General features: G+C 48.9%; 1 protein-coding gene across 1 annotated transcript in view; it reads right to left on the bottom strand.

The window, feature by feature from the left end:
- The window catches only part of LOC147123888 (nipped-B-like protein), an 832420-nt gene that overhangs the window by 15625 nt on the left and 799172 nt on the right, over positions 1-17623 (bottom strand). Inside the window, 1 exon segment of the mRNA XM_085963154.1 lies at positions 9238-9412. Within this exon segment, the coding sequence (XP_085819280.1) occupies positions 9238-9412 (175 nt within the window).

Genomic DNA, 17623 nt, shown 5'->3' with positions numbered 1-17623 from the left:
CAACTCCTGAACCTGACATATAACAAGGAGAAGTGCATATTCCGCACAAACCGCCTCGCCATCCTTGGCTGTGTTGTGGAACACGGAGTCATCGGCCCCGACCCCGACCGGATGCGTCCCCTTATGGAACTCCCACTGCCCCAAGGCCCTGAAGAGGTGCCTAGGGTTTTTCTCCTATTATGCCCAGTGGGTCCCCTACTATGCGGACAAGGCCCATCCGCTGATCAAGTCCACCTCTTTTCCCTTGACGGCAGAGGCCCGCTTAGCCTTCCACCGTATCAAGGAAGACATTGCCAAAGCCACCATGCACGCAGTGGACGAATCCATCCCCTTCCAGGTGGAAAGCGACGCGTCCGACTTTGCCCTGGCCGCTACCCTCAATCAGGCGGGGAGACCCGTGGCCTTCTTTTCACGAACCCTCCAAGGCCCGGAGACCAGACACTCCGCTGTTGAGAAGGAGGCCCAGGCGATTGTGGAGGCTGTGCGTCATTGGAGGCACTACCTGGCCGGAAAACGATTTACCCTGCTCACTGACCAACGTTCAGTTGCTTTCATGTTTAACAACAAGCAGAGGGGCAAAATCAAAAATGACAAGATCTTGAGGTGGAGAATCGAACTTTCCACCTACAATTACGAGATCTTGTACCGGCCCGGGAAGCTCAATGAACCCCCGGATGCGCTATCGCGTGGCACCTGCGCCAGCGCGCAGATCGATAAGACTGCGGGCCCTCCACAATGACCTCTGCCACCCGGGGGTCACCAGGTTCTTCCACTTCATCAAGGCCCGCAACCTGCCTTAGTCTATTGAGGAGGTCAGGACCATGACCAGGAACTGCCAAGTCTGCGCTGAGTGCAAACCGCACTTTTATAGACCAGACAGGGCCCACCTGATAAAAGCCACTCGCCCCTTCGAGCGCCTGAGCGTTGATTTTAAAGGGCCTCTCCCCTCCTCCGACCGCAATGTGTACTTCCTCAATATTATTGATGAGTACTCCCGTTTCCCGTTCGCCATCCCCTGCCCGGACATGACCAGTGCCACGGTCATTAAATGTCTGAACGACCTCTTCACCCTGTTCGGTTTCCCCAGCTATATCCATAGCGACCGGGGCTCATCGTTTATGAGAGACGAACTCCGTCAGTACCTGCTAACTAGGGGTATTGCCACAAGCAGGACCACCAGTTACAACCCCCGGGGGAACGGACAGTTTGGAAGGCCGCCCTGCTAGCCTTAAAGTCTAGGGGCCTTCCAACCTCCCGCTGGCAGGATGTGCTCCCCGATGCGCTCCACTCTATTCGGTCACTGCTCTGCACTGCCACTAACGCCACCCCTCATGAGAAAATGTTTGTCTTCCCAAGGAAGTCCACATCGGGGACATCGCTACCGCCATGGCTGACGTCCCCAGGGCCGGTCATACTGAGAAGGCACGTGAGGACCCATAAAACGGACCCCCTGGTCGAGAGGGTCGACCTCCTCCACGCCAACCCCCAGTATGCTTACATTGCATACCCGGACGGGCGGGAGGACACAGTCTCCATAAGAGACCTTGCACCCTCGGGGGCCGCAGTAACCCCAAACCACTGTTTGTATTCCACTGTGTACATGCCTCGGCTGACTCCTCCCACAAGTCCTAGTATAAAGGTGACTGCTCCCCAGCCCCTTTGTATTCTGGACCGGTCGCCCACTCGAGGCAGACCTTCATTCTTTTGTTAATAAAAGCCTTTAGTTACTCTCTTAACTCTCAGTCTTTTATGAGTAATTGATAGCGCATCATGTACCATCTGCAAGATGCACTGTAGCAACTCGCCAAGGCTTCTTCGGCAGCACCTCCCAAACCCGCGACCTCTTCCACCTGGAAGAATGGCAGCAGGCGCATGGGAACACCACCACCTCCAAGTTCCCCTCCAAGTCTCTCAACATCATGACTTGGAAGTATATCACCGTTCCTTCACCGTCGCTGGGTCAAAATCCTGGAACTCCCTCCCTAACAGCACTGTGGGAGTACCCTCACCACATGGACTGCAGCAGTTCAAGAAGGTGGCTCACCACCACCTTCTCAAGGGCTAATAGGGATGGGCAATAAACTCTGGTCTTGCCAGCGACGCCTACATCCCATGAATGAATAAATAAAAATGTACTTAAAGTGTGCCCCTTTCCTTACCCTCAATTGTTCCCTTATGGCTTTATTCATCCATGGAGTCTCATTAGTGTTTAGTTTGTTCTTTCCTTTTAGCGGAACGCTATTTTAAATGTTTCCCATTGCTGTTCTACATTGTTGTTTTCGAATATTGTTGCTCATTTTATTTTCCCAAGTTCTATTCTCAGCTCAAAATCAGCTTTTCTCCTATCTATTATCCTGTTTTCGTCATACTTACGTCCTTCTCAATTATCATCTTAAAGCATATTATATTATGGTCACTATTGCCTATATGTTCCCCACTTTTACTTCTCTTATCTGCTCTGGTTCATTCCCCATTACTAGATCCAATAGCGAATCCTCCCTTGTTGGGCTTTTTACATATTGGGTTAGAAAGGAGTCCTGTACACATTGTAGGAACTTCATTTCCTTATTCCCTTTACCTACCTCTTCTGTCCAATGAATATTGAAGTAGTTGAAATCCCCCATGATTATTATTCTATGTTTTTTTACTCATTTCCCTAATTTGTCTGCATATTTCTTCCTCCACCTCCCTTCCACTATTAGGTGGCCTGTAGACTACCCCTATTAGTGTGATTGATCTTTTATTATCTTTTATCTCTATCCATATGGATTCTATTTTTGTCTTGCTGATAGCTGTGTCACATTTTTCTACTGTCATTATGTTATCCCCAATAAGTACAGCTACTCCACCTCCCCTTTTCCCCCCTCTATCTTTTCTAAATATATTATACCCTGCAATGTTTAATTCCCAGTCCTGTCTTATACACAAGAAGTTTAACCGGTATTGGGATTTTTGCAGTCATTAATGACGAAGCCCCAAGCGACTTCACCTCTCAGCACGGTTCCAAAGGGAAGCATTCAGGCTAAAGTTGGCACCCACCATGACATCCAGGTACTGATATGAACAAATGGGATAAATACTGTTATCTTCCAAACAATACCAGCAAGAGCCCCTCTTTGTAATACCTCAATGGTGGCAACCACCATCATAGCACAGTGGTTGAGAAAAGTGAATAGTGTGCTCGAGACCATCCCTTGTGATGCCAGCCAACACACAACTGATGAAGGCATCAAATAGGATGGGTGACGGTGAGCAACCTTGCCTTGCTCCTTTTTCGAGAGAGATAGGTTCACTGGGTCTCTCACCTAGAGATGGATCTTGGAGCTGGAGTACACCTCCTGGGTAAAATCTGAAATATGACCACGCACTCCCATTGCTCCCAGTTTCTTTGTGCGAGTCACACAAAAACCTTATAGAAATCAATGAAAGTAACGCAAGTGGATTTTCCTGAATCTTATGGCACTCAGATCTTGTATAAATCTTGTTTATATCTGCCCTACACATTTCAACAACAACCACCACCTGCATTTATATAGCGCCTTTACCATAGTAAAACATCCCAAGGCACTTCACAGGAGCGTTATCAGACAAAATCTGACACTGAGCCACATAAGGAGATATTAGGGCAGACACCAAAAGCTTGGTCAAAAAGGTAGGTTTTAAGGAGCGCCTTAAAGGAAAAGAGAGGTAGAGAGGCGGAGAGGTTTAGGGAGGGAATTCCAGAGCTTAGGGCCTCGGCAGCATAAGGCACGGCCTCCAATGGTGGAGCAATTAAAATTAGGGATGCTCAACAGGCCAGAATTAGAGGAGCGCAGATATATCGAAGGGTTGTGGGGCTGGAGGAGGTTACAGAGGTAGGGAGGGCGAGGCCATGAGGGATTTGAAAACAAGAATGAGAATTTTAAAATCGAGGCATTGCTTAACCGGGAGCCAATGTAGGTCAGTGAGCACAGGGGTGGTGGGTGAACGTGACTTGGTGCGAGTTAGGACACGGGCAGTAGAGTTTTGGATCACCTCAAGTTTACATAGGGTAGAATGTGGGACGCCGGCCAGAAGGCGGTTGGTGAGAAGGTCACGGAAGGAGCCCCGGGAGGGGCGGCTGGTGAGCAGGCCCGGGCGTTGGGCTGAAGATTGTCGGACAGGAGGAATGGTGGAAATGGAATGGCGGCGCGCACAGACGCAGCGGCTTTGCTTCTCCCAGGACATACTTGAACATATTAGCATCGAGAGGGAGGAGGTGCTAGCGGTTTTAGCAGGCCAAAAAGTGGATAAATCCCCAGGCCCGGACGAGATGTATCCCAGGCTGCTGTGGGAGGCAAAGGAGGAGATTGCAGGGGCTCTGACACAAATTTTCAGAACCTCTCTGGCCACAGGGGATGTACCAGAGGACTGGAGAACAGCTAATGTAGTACCACTATACAAGAAGGGTAGCAGGGATAAACCAGGGAATTACAGGCCAGTGAGCCTAACATCTGTGGTAGGGAAATTATTGGAAAAAATTCTGAGGGACAAAATTAGTCTCCACTTGGAGAGGCAAGGATTAATCGGGGATAGTCAGCATGGCTTTGTCAAGGGTAAATCATGTCTGACAAATCTGATTGAATTTTGAGAGGGGGTGACTAAGGGGGTGGATGAGGGAAATGCTGTGGATGTGGTTTACATGGACTTCAGTAAAGCTTTTGACAAAGTCCCGCATAGGAGACTGGTCAAGAAGGTAAGAGCCCATGGGATCCAGGGTGCCTTGGCGCGTTGGATCCTAAACTGGCTGAGTGGCAGGAGGCAGAGGGTGATGGTCGAAGGATGCTTTTGTGACTGGAAGCCTGTGTCCAGTGGGGTACCTCAGGGATCGGTGCTGGGTCCCTTGTTGTTTGTGATCTACATAAATGATTTGGATGAGAATGTAAAAGGTATGATCAGTAAGTTCGCAGATGACACGAAAATTGGTGGGGTGGTAAATTGCGAGGAGGAAAGCCTCAGGCTACAGGACGATATAAACGGGTTGGTCAGATGGGCGGAAAAGTGGCAAATGGAATTTAACCCTGAAAAGTGCGAGGTGATGCATTTTGGACGGACAAATAAGGCAAGGGAATACACAATGAGTGGTAGGACCCTAGGAAGTACAGAGGGTCAGAGGGACCTTGGTGTACATGTACATAGATCTCTGAAGGCAGCGGAACAGGTAGATAAGGTGGTTAAAAAGGCATATGGGATACTTGCCTTCATTAGCCAAGGCATAGAATATAAGAGCAGGGAGGTTATGATGGAGCTGTACAAAACGCTGGTGAGGCCACAGCTGGAGTACTGTGTGCAGTTCTGGTCGCCTCACTATAGGAAGGATGTGATTGCTTTGGAGAGGGTGCAGAGAAGATTCACCAGGATGTTACCTGGGATGGAGCGCCTCAGCTATGAAGAAAGACTAAACAGGCTGGGGTTGTTTTCCTTGGAGCAAAGAAGGCTGAGGGGGGACCTAATTGAGGTGTACAAAATGATGAGGGGCATAGATAGGGTAGATAAAGAGGAACTTTTCCCCTTAGTAGGGGTGTCAATAACAAGGGGGCATAGATTCAGGGTAAGGGGCAGGAGATTTAGAGGGGATTTGAGGAGGAACTTTTTCACCCAGAGGGTGGTTGGAATATGGAACTCACTGCCTGAAAGGGTGGTAGAGGCAGGAACCCTCACAACATTCAAGAAGCATTTGGATGAGCACTTGAAATGCCATTGCATACAAGGCTATGGACCAAATGCTGGAAAATGGGATTAGACAGGACAGGGGTGGATGGGCGGCTCGGACACGATGGGCCGAAGGGCCTCTTTCTGTGCTGTAAAACTCTATGACGGTGCTATTTACGTTTAATGTTAATGTTATTTGTACTGGACTCATGGGAGCTTGCAAGATCACATTTCGTTGTTCATGTACTTGTGCATTGTACAATGACAATAAAGTTGAACTATTATTAAGTGCGTTAGAATAGTCAAGTCTAGAGGTAACAAAGGCATGGATGAGGGTTTCAGCAGCAGATGAGCTGAGGCAGAGGCGGAGTTGAACAACGTTCTGGAGATGGAAATAGGCGGTCTTAGTAATGGCGTGGATATGCGGTCGGAAGCTCACCTCGAGGTCAAATATGACACCAAGGTTGCGAACAGTCTGGTTCAGCCTCAGAAAGATGCCAGGAAGAGGGATGGAGTTGGTGGCTAGAGAACGGAGTTTGTGGTGGGAACCGAAAACAATGGCTTTGGTTTTCCCAATATTTAGTTGGAGGAAATTTCTGCTCATCCAGAACTGGATGTTGGACAAGAAGTCTGACAATATAGAGACCGTGGAGGGGTCGAGAGAAGTGGTGGCGAGGTAGAGCTGGGTGTCGTCAGCGTACATGTGGAAACTGACACTGTGTTTTCGGATGATGTCGCCAAGGGGCAGCATGTAGATGAGAAGCAGGAGGGGCCATGGATAGATCCTTGAGGGACACCAGAGGTAATGGTGCGGGGGCGGGAAGAGAAGCCATTTCAGGCGATTCTCTGACTACGATTAGATAGATAAGAATGGAACTAGGCAAGTGCATTCCCACCCAGCCTGACGATGGTGGAAGAGGCGTTGGGAGGAGAATGGAGTGGTCAACCATGTCAAAGTTTGCAGATAGGTTGAGAAGGGTGAGGTTGAATAGTTTACCTTTGTTAGTCACATAGGATGTCATTTGCGACTTTGATAAGAGCCATTTTGGTAATATGGCAGGGGGGAAACCTGATTGGAGGGGTTCAAACATGGAGTTCCGTGAAAGGTGGGCACGGATTTGGGAGGTGACAACATGTTCAAGGACTTGAGAGGAAAGAGCGGTTGGAGATGGGGTGGTAGTTTGCAAGTTCTTACGAAAGCAAAATCCAGCTCCTTTCTGGTTATCTGTGGGCCTCCAAACAATCTGGTGTGCGAGTTTCAATAGCCCAAAGAACCATTGTAAGAGCCTCTGATACCAGTGAGGCTCTTCAGTAGGTTTTGGTTGTCACGGATAGAGACATGGATAGGGATACTGCACTCTGGAATACCAAAGGCATGCACGCTTGAACAGAACCGTAAGTCACCAGCCTCCGAAGGGCAGTGCCAAGGCAGGTTGGCAGCTCCTGGTACTGATCTACAAAGGCAATGCCAGTCCCCGTACCTCACCTAGCAGCCTTCAGAAATTTAGAAGGAAAAGTGTCCAATGCCTCCCAGTGACCCAGTTCATGACCCAGCACACTTCAGTGGTTTATCCAACCTTGGTGTAGATGGGCCCTTACAATGGGTGATTGGAGGGTACCCTCAGGGTCTGTTGGAGAGCAATGGACCTGTAAATCACTGGAATCAGCGCAGAGGAACCCTTCAGACCATGAATGACAACAGACTTTTGCCAACCGAAGTGGTGGGATCATTTTTGTATAATTGTGGAGGTTTTCCGATGAATGGCGCCCAGATACCTCTTCGCTTCCTCAACATGCTGCATCATATTCGACCTCTGCAGCTGGTTCCGACAGCTTTGAAGGTGCGAGTATTCAAGTGTCACGTTAAAGGCCCTCTGCAGTTACCTTAGTGGACAAGTGGCTTCAGTTTATGACTTCAGGTGCAAGCCAGTGGTTGGCCACACCACCTGCTGGCCTGAACCCCAATCTGTCTCGCACAAAAGTGTCTCTCTCACACACACAGGCCCCAGTGTCTCTCACACACACAGGCCCCAGTGTCTCTCACACACACAGGCCCCAGTGTCTCTCACACACACAGGCCCCAGTGTCTCTCACACACACAGGCCCCAGTGTCTCTCACACACACAGGCCCCAGTGTCTCTCACACACACAGGCCCCAGTGTCTCTCACACACACACAGGCCCCAGTGTCTCTCACACACACAGGCCCCAGTGTCTCTCACACACACAGGCCCCAGTGTCTCTCACACACACAGGCCCCAGTGTCTCTCTCACACACACAGGCCCCAGTGTCTCTCACACACACAGGCCCCAGTGTCTCTCACACACACAGGCCCCAGTGTCTCTCACACACACAGGCCCCAGTGTCTCTCACACACACAGGCCCCAGTGTCTCTCACACACACAGGCCCCAGTGTCTCTCACACACACAGGCCCCAGTGTCTCTCACACACACAGGCCCCAGTGTCTCTCACACACACAGGCCCCAGTGTCTCTCACACACACAGGCCCCAGTGTCTCTCACACACACAGGCCCGTGTCTCTCACACACACAGGCCCCAGTGTCTCTCACACACACAGGCCCCAGTGTCTCTCACACACACAGGCCCCAGTGTCTCTCACACACACAGGCCCCAGTGTCTCTCACACACACAGGCCCCAGTGTCTCTCACACACACAGGCCCCAGTGTCTCTCACACACACAGGCCCCAGTGTCTCTCACACACACAGGCCCCAGTGTCTCTCACACACACAGGCCCCAGTGTCTCTCACACACACAGGCCCCAGTGTCTCTCACACACACAGGCCCCAGTGTCTCTCACACACACAGGCCCCAGTGTCTCTCACACACACAGACCCCAGTGTCTCTCACACACACAGGCCCCAGTGTCTCTCACACACACAGACCCCAGTGTCTCTCACACACACAGGCCCGTGTCTCTCACACACACAGGCCCCAGTGTCTCTCACACACACAGGCCCCAGTGTCTCTCACACACACAGGCCCCAGTGTCTCTCACACACACAGGCCCCAGTGTCTCTCACACACACAGGCCCCAGTGTCTCTCACACACACAGACCCCAGTGTCTCTCACACACACAGACCCCAGTGTCTCTCTCGCACACAGACCCCAGCGTCTCTCTCGCACACAGACCCCAGCGTCTCTCTCGCACACAGACCCCAGTGTCTCTCTCGCACACAGACCCCCAGTGCCTCTCACACACACACAGACCCCAGTGTCTCTCTCACACACACAGACCCCAGTGTCTCTCTCACACACACAGATCCCCCCCCACCACCACCACACACACCAGCCTCAACTTTGTGGTTGGCAATATTGTTCCTGCACCTGATCATCACAGCATAAAAGGCACCAGCCACTAACCAAAATTACCGTTTGTCACAAGGACAACGTCTTACCCAAGAATGTTGCTGCAATGCTGAAATAAATATATTTACACTAAGTGTAGAGGGGGCAGGCTCCTTGCTACTGAAACAGAATCTTAATTAAAATCCCTGGAAATAGCATGCCACACACTTAAAACTCCCCAAAAATCTGCGACTTACATCTAAGTACTGTTTGACGATACTCCTCTTCACCGTGTCTGTAATTTCCGCATGTCCTACTCCATTTTTCAGGAAATCCAGTGTCTGCTTGGGGTTAAAGTGCACTCCTGATTTCCTGTTTACCGCTTTGTCGTACACTTTCGCAGATTCAGATGGAGAATACTTTTGGATTTTACTGGAGAAAGAAAAAGACAAGACTGTTGAACAGAGACTAGCAGCTATAGGCTCAAAGTCTAAGGGACGAGAAGCATTCTTGAAAACACAAGGAAAGATGGGCTTGATTGAAGATAAATAGTAATAACTAGACAATGGTAGAAAGGATGCAAGGGTATAATTCAGTACACAAACAACAAATTGGGGGAAATCACCCAACAATTTATGGGGCGGCACTTCTCTGATTCCCCATCCTTTTCTGTGGACTTAAATTTTCTCAGAGATTGAGGACAAATCTTCAGATGGTAACGTAACTCAACTCTCCAGTTGAGAATTCAACAATGTGGGGCCTGGTTACAACCCTATTACACAATACAATTTCTACCATTGTCCAGTTACTGCAACTGTCTAATAGATACTTAGTGTTGTACAAGTACGGCAGTGGCAGTGACCCAGAGGAGGGTGTTACCATGGGGCAATGGCAGCTAGACTACAAGAATAGGAGAGTGGAGTACTGGGTGATTCTGGAGTCAGACGTATACACTGTCTTTTTTGCAGTTATGACCAGGAGTTCCAAATAGTACGTTACCTCCCTGGTGTCAGGGAGAAGGACATCATGGAACAGATGGAAGGATTCTGGGAGAGAGAATGGTCAGGCACATTTCAGGATTTTCCAGCCATTTTTCAACAGAAAGCATCTGGAAAAAAGTTACTTTTAAGTGTTTGTCATTAGAAATAATGTGGACTTGCTCAAGTTTAATAAGGAAGGTCACAGGTTGCAGAATGTGTATTAAAGCCAGACATGGGCACCATTACCCAGGATGATGCGAAACAACAGAGGAGCTCATCGCAGGGGTTCCCAACAAACATCGACACTGGAGGGGAAATGGGACCTCTTCCTGTTGAACTTTGCAAGAAGCTAATTTCAAAAGGAGGAGGCTCAGTAACAGCTGTGATTAGCAGCTCTTCTGGCTGTTAGGACAATACAGGCGAGTGGACCCAGGAGAGAGTCCTCTGATCGTAGTGCTTATGATAGGCACCTTTGTACTCACAAGTAACAGACTCATCCGGGGGGGGGGGGGGGGTTCGTGAACGAAGCCCTCTGACCACTCATTGTAGCCTCTTCAGTAAGACTGACGAGTCCCTACAGTTTCCTTGTGTGCCCTACAGTTCAGTATGTAAGGTAAGTGCAAGGTTTGCACGCCAACAGGCACAGGGTCAACGCCCCTTCTCACGCACGTGCATTGTGGCTCAAGCTGTTTCTTGTTCTTCAACCATTTCACACACTTGAGCAGTTAGACTGACCTTGAGGGTCAGCACTTCCTCATCATCTCAGTCATTCCTCACACTCGAGCATCTGCTCGGCCCTGAATTATGACCACCGTTGTAAACTTGCTGGCACCTAGCTATTTCTCAACATTATACTCTCAGCACTCAATGGTTCCCCCCCATCCCCTTTAACCCTATAATCACTGCCACTACTATTGTACCTTACTTACTAGTCCAGGGGCGGTTCAGAAACCAAGCCCCAAATTCCTGTGGGGACAGGAAAGTAGTAAACAAAGACTCAAAGGTGAGGTCAGGTTTTGGGTAGAAGAAGCGGAGAGAAACTTCGCTAAGACAGGCTCAGAAAATCAAAAATGCTGTAGACCAGTTAGGAGCTCTCATTTCACAAGTAAGATTGGGGGGGGGGGGGGGGGGGCGCTGTGGGGGTAGCGTGGCATTTTCTTTATTTTGTATCATTACATAAAGTTAAGTTGCACTGATTGAACTAAGTGAATCTGATCAGATTAATCACCACCACCTCTCTCGACCCCACCACTGTTGTCAGACTGCATGTCCAATATGCAGTCCTGGATGAACAGAAATTTCTTCCAATTAAACATTGGGAAGACCGAAGCCATTGTCTTAGGCCCTGAGCCACCGATTCCAAACCACCTCCCCGGCCACCGTCTCAGGCTGAACCAGACTGTTCGCAACCTCACCGTCCTATTTGACCGAGCTGAGCTTCCGACCCCATATCCTCGCCATCACCAAGACCGCCTACTTCCACCTCCATAATATTGCCCGCCTCCACCCCTTTGTCAGCTCATCTGCTGCTGAAACCCTCATCCAGGCTTTTCTTACCTCCAGACTCTCATATTCCATGCACTCCTGGCTGGCCTCCCACCTTGCGTACATATCCAAAACTCGGCTGCTTCTACCCGAACTGGCACCAAGTCCTGTTCACCCATCACCCCTGTGCTCGCTGACCTACATTGGCTCCCGGTCCGGTAACGCCTTGATTTTTAAATTCTCATCCTTGTTTTCAAATTCCGCCATGGCCTCGTCCCTCCCTACGAGAAAGGTACTGGAGGACCGAGGTTACAGGTGATGGATGAGAAAGGTAGTGGAGGACTGAGGTTACAGGTGATGGATGAGAAAGGTAGTGGAAGACCGAGGTTACAGGTGATGGATGAGAAAGGTAGTGGAGGACCGAGGTTACAGGTGATGGATGAGAAAGGTAGTGGAGGACCGAGGTTACAGGTGATGGATGAGAAAGGTAGTGGAGGACCGAGGTTACAGGTGATGGATGAGAAAGGTAGTGGAGGACCGAGGTTACAGATGATGGATGAGAAAGGTAGTGGAGGACCGAGGTTACAGATGATGGATGAGAAAGGTAGTGGAGGACCGAGGTTACAGGTGATGGATGAGAAAGGTAGTGGAGGACCGAGGTTACAGGTGATGGATGAGAAAGGTAGTGGAGGACCGAGGTTACAGGTGATGGATGAGAAAGGTAGTGGAGGACTGAGGTTACAGATGATGGATGAGAAAGGTAGTGGAGGACCGAGGTTACAGGTGATGGATGAGAAAGGTAGTGGAGGACTGAGGTTACAGGTGATGGGTGAGAAAGGTAGTGGAGGACTGAGGTTACAGGTGATGGATGAGAAAGGTAGTGGAGGACCGAGGTTACAGGTGATGGATGAGAAAAGTAGTGGAGGACTGAGGTTACAGGTGATGGGTGAGAAAGGTAGTGGAGGACCGAGGTTACAGGTGATGGATGAGAAAGGTAGTGGAGGACCGAGGTTACAGATGATGGATGAGAAAGGTAGTGGAGGACCGAGGTTACAGGTGATGGATGAGAAAGGTAGTGGAGGACCGAGGTTACAGATGATCGATGAGAAAGGTAGTGGAGGGCTGAGGTTACAGGTGATGGATGAGAAAGGTAGTGGAGGACTGAGGTTACAGGTGATGGATGAGAAAGGTAGTGGAGGACTGAGGTTACAGGTGATGGATGAGAAAGGTAGTGGAGGACCGAGGTTACAGGTGATGAATGAGAAAGGTAGTGGAGGACTGAGGTTACAGGTGATGAATGAGAAAGGTAGTGGAGGACCGAGGTTACAGATGATGGATGAGAAAGGTAGTGGAGGACCGAGGTTACAGGTGATGGATGAGAAAGGTAGTGGAGGACCGAGGTTACAGGTGATGGATGAGAAAGGTAGTGGAGGACCGAGGTTACAGGTGATGGATGAGAAAGGTAGTGGAGGACCGAGGTTACAGATGATGGATGAGAAAGGTAGTGGAGGACCGAGGTTACAGATGATGGATGAGAAAGGTAGTGGAGGACCGAGGTTACAGGTGATGGATGAGAAAGGTAGTGGAGGACCGAGGTTACAGATGATCGCTGAGAAAGGTAGTGGAGGGCCGAGGTTACAGGTGATGGATGAGAAAGGTAGTGGAGGACCGAGGTTACAGGTGATGGATGAGAAAGGTAGTGGAGGACCGAGGTTACAGGTGATGGATGAGAAAGGTAGTGGAGGGCCGAGGTTACAGGTGATCGATGAGAAAGGTAGTGGAGGACTGAGGTTACAGGTGATCGATGAGAAAGGTAGTGGAGGACCGAGGTTACAGGTGATGGATGAGAAAGGTAGTGGAGGACCGAGGTTACAGATGATGGATGAGAAAGGTAGTGGAGGACCGAGGTTACAGATGATGGATGAGAAAGGTAGTGGAGGACTGAGGTTACAGATGATGGATGAGAAAGGTAGTGGAGGACTGAGGTTACAGGTGATGGATGAGAAAGGTAGTGGAGGACCGAGGTTACAGGTGATGGATGAGAAAGGTAGTGGAGGACTGAGGTTACAGATGATGGATGAGAAAGGTAGTGGAGGACTGAGGTTACAGGTGATGGATGAGAAAGGTAGTGGAGGACTGAGGTTACAGATGATGGATGAGAAAGGTAGTGGAGGACTGAGGTTACAGGTGATGGATGAGAAAGGTAGTGGAGTACCGAGGTTACAGGTGATGGATGAGAAAGGTAGTGGAGGACCGAGGTTACAGATGATGGATGAGAAAGGTAGTGGAGGACTGAGGTTACAGGTGATGGATGAGAAAGGTAGTGGAGGACCGAGGTTACAGGTGATGGATGAGAAAGGTAGTGGAGGACTGAGGTTACAGATGATCGATGAGAAAGGTAGTGGAGGACCGAGGTTACAGGTGATGGATGAGAAAGGTAGTGGAGGACTGAGGTTACAGATGATCGATGAGAAAGGTAGTGGAGGACCGAGGTTACAGGTGATGGATGAGAAAGGTAGTGGAGGACTGAGGTTACATAGAAACATAGAGATAGGAACAGGAGTAGGCCATTCGGCCCTTCGAGCCTGCTCCGCCATTCAATGAGATCATGGCTGATCTTCCTCTGAGATCTTAGCTGATCTTACCAGTTCAGTACCCCGTCCCCGCCTTTTCTCCGTAACCCTTAATCCCCTTAGCCTTCAGAAATATATCCAATTCTCTCTTGAAAATATTTATTGAATTAGCCTTCACAGCCCTCTGTGGCAGGGAATTCCACAGGCTCACCACTCTTTGAGTGAAGAAATTCTTCCTCATCTCTGTTTTAAATGATTTGCCCGCTATTTTTAGACTGTGGCCCCTGGTTCTGTGCTCCCCTGCCATTGGAAACATTCTCTCTGAATTCAGCCTGTCCAGGCCTGCCATAATTTTATATGTTTCGATGAGATCCCCTCTCAATCTTCTAAACTCCAGTGAGTACAAGCCCAAACTATTCAATCTCTCCTCGTAGGTCATTCCCGCCATTCCAGGCATCAGCCTGGTGAATCGCCGCTGCACTCTTTCCATGGCAAGAACATCCTTCCGCAGATGGGGCGACCAAAACTGTACACAATACTCCAGATGCGGTCTCACCAGCACCTTGTACAGCTGTAGTAAGGTATCCCTATTCCTATACTCGAACCCCCTTGATATGAAGGCCAACATACCATTTGCCTTCTTAATCGCCTGTTGCACCTGCATGCTCTCCTTCAGTGACTGGTGCACAAGAACACCCAGGTCCCTCTGCACTTCCCCATCTCCCAATCTATTGCCATTTAGATAATAATCTACCCTCCTGTTTTTACCCCCAAAGTGGATAACCTCGCATTTATCCACATTATAGTGCATCTGCCACGTATCCGCCCATTCTCCCAACCTGTCCAAATCGCACTGTAGCCTCCTGACATCCTCATCAGAGCCCACCCCTCCTCCTAGTTTAGTGTCGTCAGCGAATTTGGAAATATTGCATCCAATTCCCTGATCCAGATCATTTATATATATTGTGAACAGCTGGGGTCCCAGGACAGATCCTTGCGGCACCCCGCTGGTCACTGCCTGCCACTCCGAAAACGAGCCGTTTATTCCAACTCTCTGTTTTCTATCCGCCAGCCAGTTCTCTATCCACGTTAATACTTTGCCCCCAATCCCATGAGCCTTAATTTTGCATGATAATCTTTTGTGTGGAACCTTATCGAAGGCTTTCTGGAAGTCAAGGTACACCACATCCACTGGCTCTCCCCCATCTATTTTACCAGTTACTTCCTCAAAAAATTCCAGCAGATTAGTCAAACACGATTTACCCTTTGTAAATCCATGTTGACTCTGTCCGATCCTTTCCCCATTTGTCAAGTGCTCCGCTATTTTATCCTTAATAATGGACTCTAGCATTTTGCCCACAACCGATGTAAGGCTTACTGGTCTATAATTCCCTGCTTTCTCTCTACCCCCCTTTTTAAGTATTGGGGTAACATTAGCTACCCTCCAATCCACGGGTACTGTTCCCGAGTCAATGGAGTTCCGGAAGATGATCCTTAGAGCATCTGCTATCTCCAGGGCCACCTCCTTAAGTACCCTAGGATGTAGTTTATCAGGCCCCGGGGATTTGTCGGCCTTCAGTCCCCTCAACTTACCCAACACCATATCCCTAGAGATACTAATTTCTGTCAGCTCCTCCCTCTCATTAGTCCCTATGTTTGCCGATATTCCTGGGAGGTTATTTGTGTCCTCCTTTGTGAATACAGAACCAAAGTATGAGTTTAATTGGTCTGCCATTTCCTTATTCTCCATTATATATTCTCCCGAATCGGACTGCAAGGGACCGACTTGGGATTTTACCAGTCTTTTCCTCCTGATATACCGATAAAAGCTTTTGCAGTCTGTCTTTATGTTTGCTGCAAGTTTACTTTCGTATTCTATTTTCCCCTTCCTGATTAATCCCTTTGTCCTCTTTTGCTGTATCCTGTACTGCCCCCAATCTTCCGGTCTGGTGCTTCTTTTTGCCAGTTGATATGCCCTTTTTTTTGATTTTATGCTGTCCCTAATTTCCCTCGTTATCCACGGTTGAGCCACCTTTTTAGGTTTATTTTTATGCCAAACCGGTATAAACATGTTCTGGAATTCTTCCATTCTATCTTTGAATGCTTGCCATTGTCTATCCACTGTCAATCCCCCCAGAAACACCACCCAATCAATCTTACCCAATTCCCGTCTCATACCCTCGTAATTCCCTTTATTTAAGTTCTGGACCTTAGTCTCTGATTCAATTTCCTCACTCTCCATCTCGACTGAGAGCTCGATCATATTATGATCGCTCTGACCCAAGGGGCCTCGTACAAGAAGATTGTTGATAAGTCCCTTCTCATTGCACAATACCCAGTCTAAAATGGCCTGATCTCGAGTCGGCTCCTCGACATATTGGTCCAGATAACCGTCCCGAAAACATTCCAGGAATTCCTCCTCCTCAGAATTTTTACTAATTTGGGTAGTCCAATCAATATGTAAATTAAAGTCACCCATGATGACAGCTGTGCTCTTATCGCACGCTTCTCTAATTTCCCTTTTTATGCCTTCCCTCACCTCCATATTACTATTTGGAGGCCTATATATCACACCCACTAACGTTTTCCTCCCCTTGCTATTTCTCATTTCTACCCATACAGATTCCGTTTCATCCGAGTTAATATCCTTCCTTTCCATTGCATTAATCCCCTCCTTTACCAGCAATGCTACCCCACCTCCCCTACCTTTTTGCCGATCCTTCCTAAATATTGTATATCCCTGGATGTTAAGTTCCCAGCCTTGCCCACCCTGCAGCCACGTTTCTGTAATCCCAATCAAATCATACTTGTTTACCTCTATTTCCACAACTAATTCATCCACCTTGTTCCTAATGCTTCTAGCATTAAGATACAAAGCCTTCAGGCTTGCTTTTTTCACACTCTCATTATGAATTAGTTTGGCCCTTTGTGTTTCTCTCCTTTGCTTATTGCTTCTCACCTTTCTACCATCTATTTCTGACTTCATATGACTTCCCTCTTTTCCACTATCTAGGTTCCCATCCCCCTGCCAAATTAGTTTAAATCCTCCCGAACCGCCCTAGAAAATATTACCCCGAGGACATCGGCTCCCTCACAGCTCAGGTGTAGACCGTCCCCTTGGTACAGGTCACTCCTCCCCAAGAACTGGTTCCAATGCCTCAAGAATTTAAATCCCTCTCCCTTGCAGGTGATGGATGAGAAAGGTAGTGGAGGACCGAGGTTACAGGTGATGGATGAGAAAGGTAGTGGAGGACCGAGGTTACAGGTGATGGATGAGAAAGGTAGTGGAGGACTGAGGTTACAGATGATGGATGAGAAAGGTAGTGGAGGACCGAGGTTACAGATGATGGATGAGAAAGGTAGTGGAGGACCGAGGTTACAGGTGATGGATGAGAAAGGTAGTGGAGGACCGAGGTTACAGGTGATGGATGAGAAAGGTAGTGGAGGACTGAGGTTACAGGTGATGGATGAGAAAGGTAGTGGAGGACTGAGGTTACAGGTGATGGATGAGAAAGGTAGTGGAGGACTGAGGTTACAGATGATGGATGAGAAAGGTAGTGGAGGACTGAGGTTACAGGTGATGGATGAGAAAGGTAGTGGAGGAC

Source organism: Somniosus microcephalus, chromosome 1 (assembly GCF_052327205.1).
Source record: "Somniosus microcephalus isolate GS21.2 chromosome 1, FLI_Smic_1.0, whole genome shotgun sequence".
Classification (NCBI taxonomy): domain Eukaryota; kingdom Metazoa; phylum Chordata; class Chondrichthyes; order Squaliformes; family Somniosidae; genus Somniosus; species Somniosus microcephalus.
Note: the sequence above shows the minus strand (reverse complement) of the source record. Positions and strands in the feature narration are given on the sequence as shown.